Raw genomic sequence first — 16183 nt, 5'->3', positions numbered from 1 at the left:
CCCTCTCCCTCTCCCTCTCCATGTCCCTCCCCCTTCTCCCTCCCCCTCCCCCATCCTCTGATTTACCCCTCCCTCTCCATCCTCTGTCCCTCTCACTCTCCATCAATAATTTTGACACTTTTTATTAGCACTATTTACTATACTTTACATTTCCTAACTTAAAAGCCATTCACCTATTTCTTGAAAAAGTTAAACCTTAGATTTTTTAAATGCACACTGAAACCCTAATAGAATATTTGATGTAGCATTTCTGGAACTATACAACATAATTTTCATTTAACTTTTCTCTAATTTAAATAGAAACATTTTAGATTAAGCATTGTTTTAAGAGATATTATTTTTTGTAAATTATTAAAATTGTTTCAGCTGAAATGTTTGTCCAGTGTTAACCTCTTAGACTGAACATCATTTCACAAGGGAGATTTTTGTAAAGCTTATTTGGTTGAAACACATTATTGTTACTTTAGGTGCTGACTATTCTGATGTGGAGTTTTCAGTTGCCTTGATTAAAATAGAAACATTGTATGGCTTGGATGACTTACATTTCACACTGGTTTGAGCAAGATGACTGGTATGAAGGACTACAAAGAGTAAGATATACTTATATTGTAATTATGACTTTTTTCTGCTTTTCTTCTCATGTAGCTCTATTCTAAGTCAGTTATATTATGCACATGTTTGCATTATAAAATTCTGAGGGTGACTAATACAATTATTTGATAGATTTTGAAGCAGAGGTAAGAATATAATTTATAAGAATGCTAATTATATATTGAGGAAAAATTATTTTTCTTTAGATTTTCATCCTGGTTTGTGATGAATTCTTAGTAATGTTCTCAAATTGTCTTTAAGATTGAAATGTAAGATGACACGTTGTACAATATGATTAATGTATGAAGATAGCAATATACTTAAGTCATTTTACATAAAGAAAAATGCTAATGAAATATGATAAATGCATGTGAAAATTACATATTATAATAATATTTTCAAAGGAAATATAAAAAATTCAGAGGAAGTGTGCTATCTTCCATGTGATAAGTTTATGGGAAGTTAATTATGTTGCATAATGAATTATAGTGTTAACCATGCAAATAATATTCAGATGTATTATTGCAATTTAAAAAAATGCTATTTAGAATACACTATGCTACAGTGGATTTAGTCTAAAAATATAACTTCTCTTTATTTTGTTAACATTCTGAATATAAATTTTACTATTTAAAGGAAGACTGAATTTTTCTTTTTGTTAAATTTTGAACAAAAAGAGCCTTGTTGTTCAAGGACTTATGTTGATAAAGACATGCAGTACCTTATTTTTCTTCTGTTATTATTTCATATCCCCAGTGTAATAAAATCAAAGTCACTATATTTTCTCATTATATTACTTTTTTATTTCTAAATATTCCGGACTGTGACACCTATTGGGCTTTTTTTCAGATACTTCCCATAGCTGTAGAACAACTTTTTAAACCTGTCTGGAGTCAGTGGATATCTAACTCTGAAGAATAGTATTCATTTGTGAATCCTAAAGCATTTTTCAGAAATGAGTCTGAGAATTACTGAATAGCTTTGTATCATGAATTCTAAACTTATTCACAAGTAATAGAAATGCTTCAGGTTATGAGTTTAATTTTAAGCCTCAATGAACACTCACACAACACACACACACACACACACACACACACACACACCACTAGAATTCCTGTATCTTTTATTTCCATGTGGGAGTAAATTTTGAATATAATAAAAAGTACATTTCTTATGTTTTAAAAGGGAAGGTTTTTGTTTTATTTTGTTTTCTTTTCAAGTGAAGCCTATGTTTTTCCATAGGAGGTACTAGAGATGATAATTTAATTTGGGGAGGCAAGGTGACTGATTTTAATAAAAAATGCTTCGTGCTAAAATGTGTTTTTCTTTGAAATTGCTTTGGAACAGCTCAGAGTTTATGGAAATTCAAATCTTCCTTCCTTGCCCTTTAATACTTCTTTGGACTTTTATAAATGAATTCTTAGTTCTGACACAAATTAAAAGAGGGGTTTGTCATTTTGAGCTCCTTACTCAAGTTTTATTATTATGCAGACAGAGATAGAAATTAATAATATTATTCTAAATGAAGAATATTAATATATAGACATTAACTTTAATTTCTTCTAAAAATTTACCTTATTATTTTCCAAGTTGTGTATATATGCATATATATCCCACATAATCAGTTCTCAGTATAAGAATTTCTTTGAGTACTTTTTAATGATCATAAGATAAGTTATATTTTTGAGTTAAAAATTGTTTTTTAAATGCAAAGTCTTCGAAAAAACTCATACAAATGTGAGTTTGATCTTTAGAGTAGTAAATTGGCATTTGTATCCTAGCATAATTCATATTTACAGATATGTATATAATTATTCAAACACATGCTGTACACTTAGATGAACTTGATTTTTATTTACTTTAATCATTAGTTTGGACAGTATATAACTATATAATATTTTATCTATATGTAATATTTTATGATCACATCATAAATGCACTCTATTTTCTGTGAAAAGCTAGTGTAGATACACTCTTATTAGTTGTTGTTTTACATTTCATTTACCTGGTGTACAAGGCATCTTTACCATATACCACTATTAATCTTAATGGTAAAGACGTGTGTGTATGTTTCATATGGCATGAGACTGATATAAAAACTAGAGTTTATGTCAAAAATATGAACACAATATCCCTGCAAAGATTGTAGTTGCCAGGCTACACTGTCAGTTGTATGTGGGATGATGACACCCTGTAAAGAAACCTGAATGTTACACACATCAAGAAGAGCAATCATGAATGCATTTCCATGCTTTTATGAGATGTTGTTTTTGTTGTTTATCAGATACTTACCTATCTGTAGAAAGGAAAATATCCAACCCAGCCTGCTATAGCTTTCCATGATGAGCAATTCCATCTGCCTAAAGCCATTTGGTTCTACCTAAAGAGTGTGGTGGTGGTAGTGCTGGTAGCTGAGAACTGGTCAAGGGTACACATTCATCCAAAAACTGAAACCTAATAATAGGGCTATAGACTGCTTACCCAGACTCTATACTGTGCTATTTTATTGCTAAACTACTATTTAAAGCATTTCCTTTTACATGATTACAGCATGTCAACCTATTATAAAAATTTATAAAACATACTAGAAGATGAACAACAATTTGAAGATACAGATGCAAAGTCATAAACAAAGTCAGTGTTACCTCCCAAAATTAAATAATTATGTACAAGTCTAGCAAAATATGTATAAGGAAAACTATAAAATTCTAATGAAATCAAAGAAATCAAAGAAAAGCTGAATGGACAGATATCCTATGTTCATGAATAAGAAAACTAAGTATCATTAAGATGGCAGTCTTCCCAATTTGGTCTACAGGTACAAGAAAGTCCCAATCAGAATCTCAGCTAGTAATCTTGTGCACAATAATAAGCTGATATCACAGGTTATTTGGAGAGAGAAAAGATCCAACATTGTTAACTTGATACTGGAGGAGAAAACTTGATGATTAATGCTGCCTGACTTTAAGACTTACTATAAAGCTACAGTAATAAAAGCCATGTTGGGTATTTTCAACAATATTGACAAATTTGAAGAAGAACGGATCCACACTACATACTCAAACTGAGGTTTGACAAAGGATCAAAAAAGCAAAATAGTAGATGAAAGATAGTCTTTTCAATGAATGGTATTGGAAAAACTAGAAATACACGTGCAAAAAATAAATCTAGACACAGGTTCACATTCTACAAAATATTGAAAGTATTAAATTGTAAGCAAAAGAAAAGTTTAAAATATTTTTAAAAAATAATTCAAATGTATACTGTCTGCAGTTGCTCTCATTTGTGGCACTTAATTTTAGTTGTTCACTTGATTGGGTTAAGAAACTCCTGGAAAGGTGACTGAATAATGGAGGCCTTATATTTATGAATGGAATAATATGCTAATGTTTATAACTAAATGTTCTGACAGGACGGGGGGGTCAAGTTGGTGGGGGGGATCCCCGAAACCAGCCTTTAGAGAATATGTATCTTGCTAGCTTTTTCCTTGTGCATTCCTTCCCAGGCCCCATGAGGTAAACAAGTTTTCTCCCACATGCCCTTCAGATGTCCCTAGCTTGGAACTAGTAACCATGGTCTGAAACCTCTGAAAAAACCAGAAACATCCTTTCTCCTTCAATTATTTTGTGTTAGATGTTTTTCACTAGCAATGAGAAATCTGAACAGTAAAATCTGAACCTTATATATGAGGACGAAAATTGAATGAAATTGAAAGGCTACAAAAATATTTTCCATTCAACTAGTAACCAATATAAAGATGATTACACAATATGAGTAAATTTGACTTTAATTGAAAACAAGTGCTATGACAGGAAAGGACATTATGCAATTTTTAAAAATTCACCACACGAAAGACAAGAATTACAAGCAGTTTTGTATCTAATAAGACGTCATTTGGGAATGGGAAAAAGAATCAAATTATAACGTACAGTTATAAAATCTCTATGATGAATGTGATTATCATGTCCATCTAAAATGTACCAATAAAATCTGATTGAAAAGAAAACAATGCACCATAAAAACATGGGAAAAAAACTGACAGTTGAGGAGACAAATGGTGCTACAATGATGGAGAATTCAGTAGCTCAGACTCAATAATAGGCACAACAACCAGAACAAAGATCAGTAAGAAGACAGAGGACCTAACTGGCATATTAATCCAACTAGATCTAACAAACATATACACAGAGCACCCTTAACTTCATACACAATCTTCTCAGGTACACATGGGGTGTAGCCCAGTATAGAAAACATGTTAAGCCACAAATGGCATCTTAATCGATTTTAAAAGGTATCATCCAATGTGTCTTCTCTAACCTCAGTGGGATAAAGTTAAAAGTCAGTAACAGGAAGAAAACTGGAAAACGATCAAATTTGTCAAAATAAAGCTACACAGTCTTAACTTATGAAGGAAGAAAGTATTAAGGGCAAATAGAAAATAGAAATAAAGGAAAACAAAAGCACAATATATCAAAACTTAATGGGATGCAAATGCCAATGGATAAATTTAGACCTATAAAGATGTACATAAAATAACTAGAAAGATCTCATGTCACCAATCTAGAAACTAGAAAAAAGAGAATTGTTTTAAAAGAATAAAAAGAAACTAGAAAAAAATGTACTAAAATCTAGTAGAACACAGGAAGTAACATCATAGCAGAGATAAATGAAATGGAAATTAAAGGAACGATACAGAAATCAATGAAACCAAAAGTTTAGTGTTTGAAAAGATGAAAACAGTTGATGAATGTTAGGTGGACAGAAACAGACTAGGCTCAAATTCTTATAATCTTAAGTGAAAATGGAGATATTATAACAGATTCTACAAAAAGCCTATTTTGTTATTTTGTTATTGTTATTTTGTTATTTTTTTCTCTTTAAATAAAAAATAGTAGTAAGAACAAAAATAGAAGTAAGAACTTAGATACTACAAGAAACAAACAAATTACTAGAAAAACAGAGCTAACCAAGCTGACACAATGAAAAAATAGAAAGTCTGAATAGTTCCATAAATAGTAAGGAAATTGAATCAATAATCAAAAGTCCTCCCTGCAAAGGTCGTAGGCCTGAATCCTTCACTAGTGAATTCTAAACATTTAAAAATACCAGTCGTTCTCCAATTTGTAAAAAAAAATTGAAGATGAAGGAACATTTCTGAAGTCATCTGGCAACCCAGATTTGGGTTGATTCCAAAACCAGAGATACTGCAAAAACATAAAATAATGACTTATACTGTTCTTGTGAGCATCATTGTAAAATCCTCAACAAAATATTAGAAAGATACATCTAATAGCATATTAAAATGTTTCTACCCCATGACCAAGTGGAATTCAGCCATGAAATGGGAGGATGGTATAACATGAGAAAATCAGTGAATGTAATAGCCCATGTTTACAGGTAAAGGGAGAAAATACACATGATTATCCCAATATTCAAAAAAAGCATTTGACAGTAGTCAACACTATTTCACGATAAAAGCACTAAAGTACTAGAAATGAGAAACTTCCTCAAAACAGTAAAAGCTAATGATAAAATCAGCAGTCAGTGATGAATGATTGAAAGCTTTTCCCATAAGATCAGGAACAGGAAAAGGGTACCTGCTTTCACCACTTCTATTCAGAATATTACTAGAAGTTGTAACCAGGATAGAACACAAAGTTAGATATTCAAGGTGTACAAGTTGATGATTTCATGTACGTGTATGTTGTGTGCTGGTTATGTTGAAAAGGATAAAAATTCAACAAAAATTGTTAGGATCTAATAAGCAATAGAGCAGGAAACAAAGTAAACATAAAAATTTAGTTGCTTTTATATACAATAATGAACAATCTGAATATAAGCTTTAAAAAATTTTGACCTGAACAGCATCAAAGCTGGGTAGCGTGGCATACACCTGCAATCCCAGCACTCTGGAGGCTGAGGCAGGAGGATTGCTGTGAGCTTAAGGCCAGCCTGGGCTACAGAATGAGTTCAAGGCTAGCCTTAACTGCATAGTGAAACCCTGTCTCACAAAGACTAAATAAAAAAAAATGGATAAATAAATAGCTATCATCAAAAAGATAAAATACTGAAGCTTAACCATAGAAATGAAAGACTTGTCCAATGAAAAGTGTAAAACCTAAGAAAAACAATTTAAAAACATAAAAATGTGTAACACACTCCATGATCATGTATTTGAAGACTTAGTATTCTTAAAATGTCAGTACTACTCTGTGATCTACAAATTGAATATAATACCTATTAAAATCTAAATTATGTTTTAACAGAAATTTAAAAATAATCCTAATATTTATATGGAATCTCAAGGAACCCTGAAAAATAGAACGCAATAACTTGCATGTTCTTTTTTTTTTTTTTTTTTTTTTTGGTTTTTCTCTGGTACCGGGAACCGAACTCACGACCTTGCGCATGCCAGGCAGGCGCTTTTGCCGCTGAGCTAAATCCCCAGCCCCCTGAGCTAAATCCCCAGCCCCTAACTTGCATGTTCTGATATCAAAATTTACTGCAGTGGTATAATAATAAAGAGAGTGTCATACTGGTATAAAGACAAATACAATGAACTAGAATAAAGGAGAAAGTTGGAAGCAAGTCTATACTTGAATGAAAATGGATTTAGTGACAGGGCTGCAGACAAGTAAACAAGCCAATACAGCAGATGGTATAGTGCAACAGAAGCACAGCCAGGGCTGAGGCCAAGTAAATTAGAAAAGTTTGGGGTCTTACATTTAGTTTTCTAAGCCATTTTAGTTTCTGTACATAGTATAAGGAGGGGTCTAACACCATTCTTCTGTAGGTGGCTATCTAGTTTTCTCAGCACTGACCAGTATTTATTAATCTAGTCTTTTGTACTTTTCAGATAGTTTCTTTGAGGATAAAGAGTCAATGTAAAATCCACCAAGTTCTATGACAGAGGTCACAGTCCTGGCAACACAGGCCAGTAATGTTTAAAAGTTGAATTTACTGCTTTAAGTGAATTGCCTGTTTTCAAAACTTACATTTCACAGAAAACATCTATTTATGGGAAGTTCCTCAGTCTGCTACTATGCAATGACCCTTGCCAGTGACATTAAGACTTTTTAGGTGGGATAGAAACTTTCTCTTTACTCCACATAGGTTTCCCAACTGTTGACTGAATATCATATGTCAGTCGGCATTTTATGATCTTTTGCTTCTCCACATTAAATTACCTGTCTTGATGTCTATATAGATTTGAGAATTTTAACTCCTCTAAAAATGTAAGCTAAGACTAATAGTAGTAGTAAAACCTTTTTCCAGGGCATAAAGATAAGGATTGGGAATGACATGTAAAATAGTGATCAAATAACAAAATAGTGAATAACAAAAATAATTGATATTTCCTCATATTTGTTCTTTCAAGGCAAACATGTCCCAGGTAAGGCAAGTGGGACTGCTGGCTGCTGGATGTCAGCCATGGAACAAGGACGTATGTGCTGCCAGTGGAGACAGATTTGCCTATTGTGCAACCCTGGCTATCTATATTTACCAGGTAAAATATTACTAATTTTTCTTATTTTTTAATTGTAGTAGGTAATATCATTTGATTAATATTTAGTTATCTGTCTCATGAGGAGCATAATGCGACAACTTAATGTGTGTGTTTTCTACTTTGTGTTTTTACTATATCAGGTTTTAGAAACATTTAGAATACCTTTACATCATATTATTAAATTATTGATAAAATTGGTATGAAGAAACTCCACCAGTTAAAGAGTGTGGATAGTATACTAGAGATCATTATATTAAAATTAGGGCAGCTGAATACAGAAATAGTCTTGGGAGAAAAACCTTTGTAACTCCTCTCTATCCTAGCTCCATTGTGTCATCTCTTACCAGTTCCCGATTTAGAGAGCCAGTGACCTCTTGAGTATTTCCATATAGAGGAGCCATAAACATCTTAAATCTAAGTCTGATCTTGCTCTGTAAACAGAGCCAGAATCTGAACTCACTGACCCAACTTTCCGCAAAGTAGATGCCTGAGTCATCTTTGCCTCCGCAGTAACCAAGATTCCAGTATTTTGTGTGTTTCAGTATCTTCTTTTTATCCTTCTCACCTGATCTGGTATAATGTTCTCTTAATAGTCCCTGTAACTCTAATTTGGCTCCTTGTAATTCATCCTTAAGAATAATCACTCATTTATGCTGAAAATCTAAATTTCAAAATTATCAATTACATATTGCTCTTTCATAACTTCACATCCAGACTTCGCAGTGTGACTTAGGAGGTCTTTCATGGTCATCTGCCTCATTTCTCTCTCACCATATTATACACATGCTAAAAAAAATTGGATTTTAAAGCCATCTCAGTTCTTTCCTGTATGACCTTTGCTTTCACTGATTTTTCAGTTTGCCTCCATTACCTATTGAGAGAACACTTCCTCATCTCTCAAATTTCAGTTGAAGTGTACAAATGCTTTTTAAAACTTCTTTTTCACCTTCCTTAGTTGTGAAAGATCTCATAAAATGGACTATCTCTACACATTTTATTCACTAGAAATGTCACCCTCACATTGGAATTATTAAAATTTATATATACTCTGGAATTTAGTAGACACTCATTAGATGTCTTGAATGACATTTAATACTTTTAAACTACTTTTAAAAATCTTGAAACATCACCTCACTTCAGTTGAGAAAAGAATATTTTTATTCTGAAGTAAAAGCCTTTTCCATTACTGTAGTTTCATTATTCCTAGGTGCTATAGTGTATTGAAAATTTAAGAAATAATATTTACCCATAGACCAATTCTGTTTCTACAACATAGAATAAAGTCTTTTGTAGTCTGTTCATTAAGACTGGAAACCCCCCCCCCAAAAAAAAGATGGAAACTCCTAGCAATAAATGTGTGATTCCAGTACAACTCATGCACTTTCCTTTCCATCCCTTTTCCACCTAAGATAAAGTTGTGGTTTCCAGGCGCCCCCTTTCTCTCATCTACATCCCGTACACTCTGTGTGTACTTCCAAGCTTCTTGCTCCCAATTTCCTTATGTAAAATTTCTCCCCTAGTCTTCGGGCCATATCTTCTTATTTCTTCCCTAAAGAAGAGGAACTTATCGGCAAGACAGATTATTCCTCTCAAAAAGTAAAGATGGTAAGAAACTATGGTGATACATATAGGATTTAATTTTCTAAAATTTGCATGTGTCTGAAATTTTATGATTTATAACAAATATTTGAGGAGATTAAACTAAAATTTTAAATATAAAAATCTTTGCAGTAAAATTCTATGTCAAAAACTGAAACAAACATACATTTATTCTGATTTAAGAGCTAATGCAAATAAATTCAAATGACAATTCATTACAATGCCCACTGTAATATCTTGTTTCAAAATACATCATAGAAAGTTACAGATTATAGTTATAATAAATAAATATTGTTTTACATGTGGTCATCTAAATTTAAGTGCTTTGAACCTTATGCTACATAAATTGAAAATGTTATAATTATTTTCAGAGGGAATGTTTATTGAAGAGCATTTTATGTCAATGTACCTGTTATTGTCAAAGTCCAATGATCTATCATATTCAGAAAATGACTGTGAAGTTTTACCAGGTTTTTTGAATTATTAAATGATATTTGTAAATGGCATTAAATCTTTTATTTAACCATTGTATTTTAATGCATCAATATATTATACTAACATACTCTAACAGTAATTTATAACCCATCTCATTGTACCAGTACAGTCTAATAAAAATGAATTGTAACTATAACAGGAATCTATTAATAAATTAATCCCCACAAATAACTCAATGTCCTATACTGTGATTACAGATACTGTATGGATAATATGTATGACAAAGTCAATGAAGGTGACTTCATGGTGACATGTACAACATTGTTTTATTTATAGAGTTTTATAAATTTCTATCATATACAGCAGGTTTCTCTGCAAGCTACTTTAACAATATCTACCATGGGGCAATAAATTGTTGAATAATTGAAAACCTAAAAATCTATTCTTATATATTGGAACAGTCTAACTTAAAATTATTATTGCTGCAGTATGAATTAGATGAAAACACCAAAAGTACTGGTTATCTATAATAATGTTTCCATCAAAGCTGTACAAGAGTACCTGAAGTTATAAAAAGGAAAAATAAATTATGAAAGAGAAAATTTTAAAAAATAATCAGATTAGTTGAAGTCTTATATACAAAGATGTTCACTGCAGCATTATTTGTGATAGCAAAATTTAGAAGTTACTTAAATGAGAAACAATAGTGCAAGCATTTCTTCTTTCAGTATCAACTGAATCCTGTTTATTGACCAAGCTTTACTTGACACTTGAAATGCAGTTGTGAAAAAAACAGCCAAATTCTTCTTCTGAAACTGACATTCTTAGTAAGAGCAGAGTGAGCAGTCATAAAATAAATAAGTAGTCAGGTGCAGTGGTGCATGTCTACTTGAGACCTAAGGCAAAAGGATAGCAATTTCAGGGTGAGGCTGGGCAATTTAGAGACACCATGTCTCAAAATAAAATAAATTTAAAAGATTGACAGTGTATCCCAGTGGGATATCAACCCCAGTACAAAAAAAAAGGATGTTTCAGAAAAAATTTGTCCTAAAAAGGTTATAAAATACATCATAAGATAGAGTCATTGCATAGGTTTTTGAGACAGTTGTGAATTTAAATATCACAATCTGAAAACATTTCTCAACAAAGGTGTTTTTAAATGAAGACCTAAATAGGTGCGTTGGTTTGGGGGATATTTTTGCAAGCAGAACAATATAATACAGGACACATACTTTATATGGTTATTTATAATAGTCACCCAAAGAACGATATACAAAAGAGTGCAGGAAATCTGTCCACACACTATAGAGCAAGAATCCAGCTGAGGGCCTGGATCCCATGATAAGGTCTTGCATGAGTCCACCTTAAGACCTAGAACTCATAACAGTGCCTCCCACCAATCCAAGTGGAAGCCCAGAGCCCATAACAATATCTCATGCAGGCCTGTTTCATGGATCTGTGCTGGGAAGGCCCAAAACTCAGTGGTGGATCTAAGAAGTCTGTGCCAGCGGGATAAAGGATCTGTGCTAGCAGGCTGAGGGATCTGCACTGGAGCCAGGAAGCAATGCTCAGAGTAAGAACCAGAGCTCTCCAGGAAGGTATCATGGCCATCCTCAGCAACAGTGAGGTCCCGAGCTCCTCCATTGATCAAGATGGCCGAGTTCCCATCAGGAAAGCCAATGTGACAAGCTTCTCCAGGAGACTGAGCAGTGCACCATGTTCCCCTTTGGAGCCGGGAAGCTATGCTCAAAGTGAGGACCAGAGCTTGATCAAAGTGAGGACCAGAGCTTCCCCAAAGTGGACCATAGCAATAACATGGTCCCAAGCTCCTTTGATGATGAGAACATCCAAGTTCATCAGGAAAGCCAGTATGTTAAGCTCCTCCAGGAGAACAAACACCTCAGGAAATCCAACATGTGCCTACCAGCTTCTCTTCTGCTTCTCCAGTTCTGCCTGTTATGCCGCTGGAAACAATCCTCAGGTGGGCCTCCCACACCCAGCACCATGCTGGTTCAGTTTAGCTGGGGGTTACAAGTTGACCACCAGTTTTCAGTCCACCACAATGACCAACTTCAACAACAAAAACATGAATATTACTTATGAAAATATAATCTAAATAAAATATAACCTAAAATGAGTAATAAGGCCAATAAATGACATTACTATGTCATCCATTTATACATGCAAACACAACATAATGTCCTCTCTGAAATGCTGTAACATTTTTAAAAATGGTCAATGAAATCATTGCTCTGGAAGCATTGGACCTCTTGATAATAGAAGGATGAGCTGTTGGGTTTCTTTAATCTAATTCTTTTTTATTCAGACATAACTGAGAAGTTGCACAAAAAATTGAAAACCAAAGTTTTTTGATCCTGATAAAATGATACAACTATGGAAAATGTAACAGAGCTGGAATATTATGCATATTTAAATGTAAAACATTTTTACTAAATTTCATTGATTTTTTTTCCAAATAGGTTCTTTCATCTGATTGACTATAATAGAATAGAGACCAAAGCTTAAAATGTGTTCATATCTTTTATTAGGTGAACTAATTTTCATGTATGTTGTTTTGTTTTAAATAATGTGATTTTTTTAACGATAGTGTATTATCTAAAAAGGGGCCCTGAAATGTTTTATTTATATATTTTGTTTTAGTTGGATCACCGTTACAATGAATTCAAACTTCATGCAATTATGTCTGAACATAAAAAAACAATCACCGCCATCTCTTGGTGTCCACATAACCCTGATCTGTTTGCAAGTGGCAGTGCTGATAATTTAGTGATCATTTGGAATGTTGCAGAACAAAAAGTTGTTGCTAAACTCGACAATACAAAAGGTACATTTATAACAGATTTATTTTACTGAATAAAAAGGTTTTTATCTTAACCAGCACCATTAGTTTTATTGGATTTTATTAATTTAGACTTTAAAGTAATGTTTAAGATTTTCTAATAACTCAAGTAAGAAATACATTTCACATTATGACTCTTGTGTATGTGAACAAAATCAAAACAAAATGTCATGAAGTAATTATACTTAGAACATATGACTAATTAAAATGTAGTCAATCCTGAATAATACCATTGACATTTAAATATTATATAAAATTTCCAAAATAAATCTAACTAGAAAATATTTTCTTAATAAGTAATAAGCCTTCCCTGTACACTAGCATTTAAAAATCTATAACATATAAAGACAATATTAGGCATATATCTGATGCCCTGTTAATCTGACTCCAAGCCCTTATGTGTAATTTGATTGAAAGAATTTCCTATTTCAACTGGCTGTGGTGGAACATGCCTGCAACCCCAGTACTCTGGATGCTCAGGCAGAAGGATCACAAGTTCAAACCCAGGCTGGAACACATAGGGTGACTTTGTCTTAAACACTTAAAATAAAAGCCTAGAGCTATACTTAGTTCAGTGTGAAGGCCCTGGGTTCAATACCGAGTACTGGGAAAAAAATCCTAGCTCACACAGATAGGTCTTTGTGAATTCAAATAATATTATTATCATTTTTCTACTTAGTATTAGAAGTTGGGAACCTTTATTTAATCTTACTCCATAATTATATTCAAATTAAGTAATTGTTTTCCTGCGTTAAATATGATAATTCACTCTCACTCTGAGTACCAAGTCTATCTCAATTATTGGTTATGGTTTTGTAAACCACTGCTGGATATATTGTCCAGATTCAGCTTATTCTCTAAAAATAATGAAAAAAATTTTGGGATAGGAAACTGAGACATGACAATCTCACTAACTTTGTTTTATTCAAAATTTATTTACAATATCCTCCTAAATATATAGTAGCAATATTGGGAATTCACATACAATTATCTTTAAATTTTTCTTCCAAGATAATAATGCCTTTGGAAATTGGAGATACATTTAATGTACTAACTATATTCCTCTATCCTTGACTTTTCAAATTTAGGTAATTGCTGAAAATATCATGAAAATGCAGCAATTTTTAAACTCAACTATAGTTTTAAAATCATTTGGCAAATGAGGTTGTCAACTAGAAAAATGTAACGTTTTATTCCCAAGCTCATTTTCCCTGTTTTATTATCTTCCCTTGCAAATCACCAGTATATTGGACTGTGAGTAAAGTTTTCTCCAATCTCTAACCAAAGTATTCCTTAAAAGGTAACTATTCAGTAAGCTACCCATGATGTAATTAACAACTTCTTAAATCTGTAGTACACAAGAGTGAAAAGCCAATTGTTTCAGTGCCAAGCTTTCTGATACATAAGCAGACACAGTGATTGGTAGCTTCAATAAAGATTTTTCATATCTCCCCGTGTTTTCTTGTCATATCTTTTTCTCCACCAATCAGAAATCCTACAGCATATTCTAGTATTGTTTATATCAATCAATAAACATCTTCTTAATACTTTAAATCTAGCTTTACATAAGATTGATTGATTGATGCTGGGGACTGAACCCAGGACTTTCACACTGATCTGCATCTCCAGCTTTTAAAAGTTTTTTTTAAATTTTGAGACCGTCTTGCTCAGTCACTGGATTGTGCATTCTAGGCCAGAACCTGTGATCATGCTGCCTCAGCCTTCCAGTGCTGGAAGATTAATTTTAAATAACATGGAAAAATGAAAAAATCCTCCTTAAAATCTTTTATATTTTATGTTAAATAAACTAAAAATGTTGCATGATAACCATTGTTTTCATAAAAGTTGTTGCACAAAACCTAAAATGATCACTAACTGTGTAATCTGTACATTTTCTAAATGCAGCAGAAAAGTACAGACTAGATAGCATATTACTCTGTTTTCACCTAGTTTAGTCACTGGTTTAGCATCAGACATTTATCATCCCATCTATTTTTGGTAGATGATTTTTTTAATTCATCAGCAGTGTGCATGCCGGTTTTCTGAATTGAATATTCAATTAAATAAGAATTTAATTGAGTAATAATTAAAAGTCATAATAATTCCAAAAATTTTGGTAAATTTTACATCTTTTTCCTTTCTTTCAAAAATTGTATAAGCTTATTAATAACTTTCTCACACTTTCGAAAATGTCTTAATTTGATGATTGAAAGCATTGGTATATTATTTGCCAAAATTATGACTACTTTTGATTATTACAATTTTAAGTATCCTATCTTGATGTCTTACTCCACCTTTTTGTGTCCAAATTAAAAAATAGAAATTTTTATTTTATTAATTTTCTCTTCTTCCTCACATTATATTTGACCTGCTCTTTCTTCTATATTTTCCACTTCATTCTTCTCCTTTCTAGTGTGAAACAATGCATTTAAATATTAGTCTTCCCAAGGGTAAAATGTTAAAATTATCACCAGCTGTAGAAATATCACACTTTGAGTAAAAATGGACAATAATACTTCTTACCTATCTCAGAATATTATTGGTAAAATTGAATTACGTGGCATTTGCAGGGCTCTTAGAAGTGCTTGTACATAGTAAGCCAGCACAGAGATACTTTCTATTATCATTATTACTATATGACATGTTTCTGACTGCTTCACTTCCCTAGATTTCTTCTTTAATGTACACTCAGAGAGCGAGTCTTCTACTATCCTTCAGTTGTGCTATGGTGATTTGACCCATACAGAATAACTTTGCTCTTATTGAGGGAACTCTTCTGTTAATACTTCCTAAAACTACATACATTTTTTTATAGTCTTGGTCCACGTATTCATTCGTTCTTACACTCACCAAATATTTGCAGAGTTCCCATTATGTGTCACTGCCTATTGAACTAGGCAATAGGCTTCCATTTTCTTCCTCTTAGAGCACATAGATGGTACAAACTGCACTTACCGTAAACCAACATCTTTCAAGATGATATCTTTATTCAAGTCTTTTCTTTTCTGAAAATACTTTCCCTCCATATTTTTAAATTGTACCTTTCCTTAAAGTGTAATTTAAACTCAGTTTCTTTTTATGACAATAATCTCATGGTTCCCTATCTCTGCTCCTCTAAAATCATTTGGTGTAACCTGTTAAAAATTGATTCCTGGGCCTAACTCCATGTGATCTGATATATTCCACCTGAT

The 16183-nt window shown here is 32.5% G+C and overlaps 1 protein-coding gene across 3 annotated transcripts in view; it reads left to right on the top strand.

Annotated features, from left to right (window-relative positions):
* Wdr17 (WD repeat domain 17) overlaps window positions 1-16183 on the top strand; it is a 98928-nt gene that overhangs the window by 25374 nt on the left and 57371 nt on the right. For 2 of the 3 annotated variants that reach the window (XM_005373520.1, XM_005373519.1), the window contains exons 2-4: window positions 468-590; window positions 7970-8098; window positions 12794-12977. In XM_005373520.1, the coding sequence (XP_005373577.1) occupies window positions 525-590; window positions 7970-8098; window positions 12794-12977 (379 nt within the window). In that variant the 5' untranslated portion in view covers window positions 468-524. The remainder of the gene's footprint in view (window positions 1-467; window positions 591-7969; window positions 8099-12793; window positions 12978-16183) is intronic. The other variant, XM_005373521.1, reaches the window with a different exon arrangement.

The sequence above is a fragment of the Chinchilla lanigera genome, unplaced genomic scaffold, assembly GCF_000276665.1.
Source record: "Chinchilla lanigera isolate Chin_1 unplaced genomic scaffold, ChiLan1.0 scaffold00002, whole genome shotgun sequence".
In the NCBI taxonomy this organism is placed as follows: domain Eukaryota; kingdom Metazoa; phylum Chordata; class Mammalia; order Rodentia; family Chinchillidae; genus Chinchilla; species Chinchilla lanigera.
This window is presented reverse-complemented; position numbering and strand designations above follow the sequence as displayed.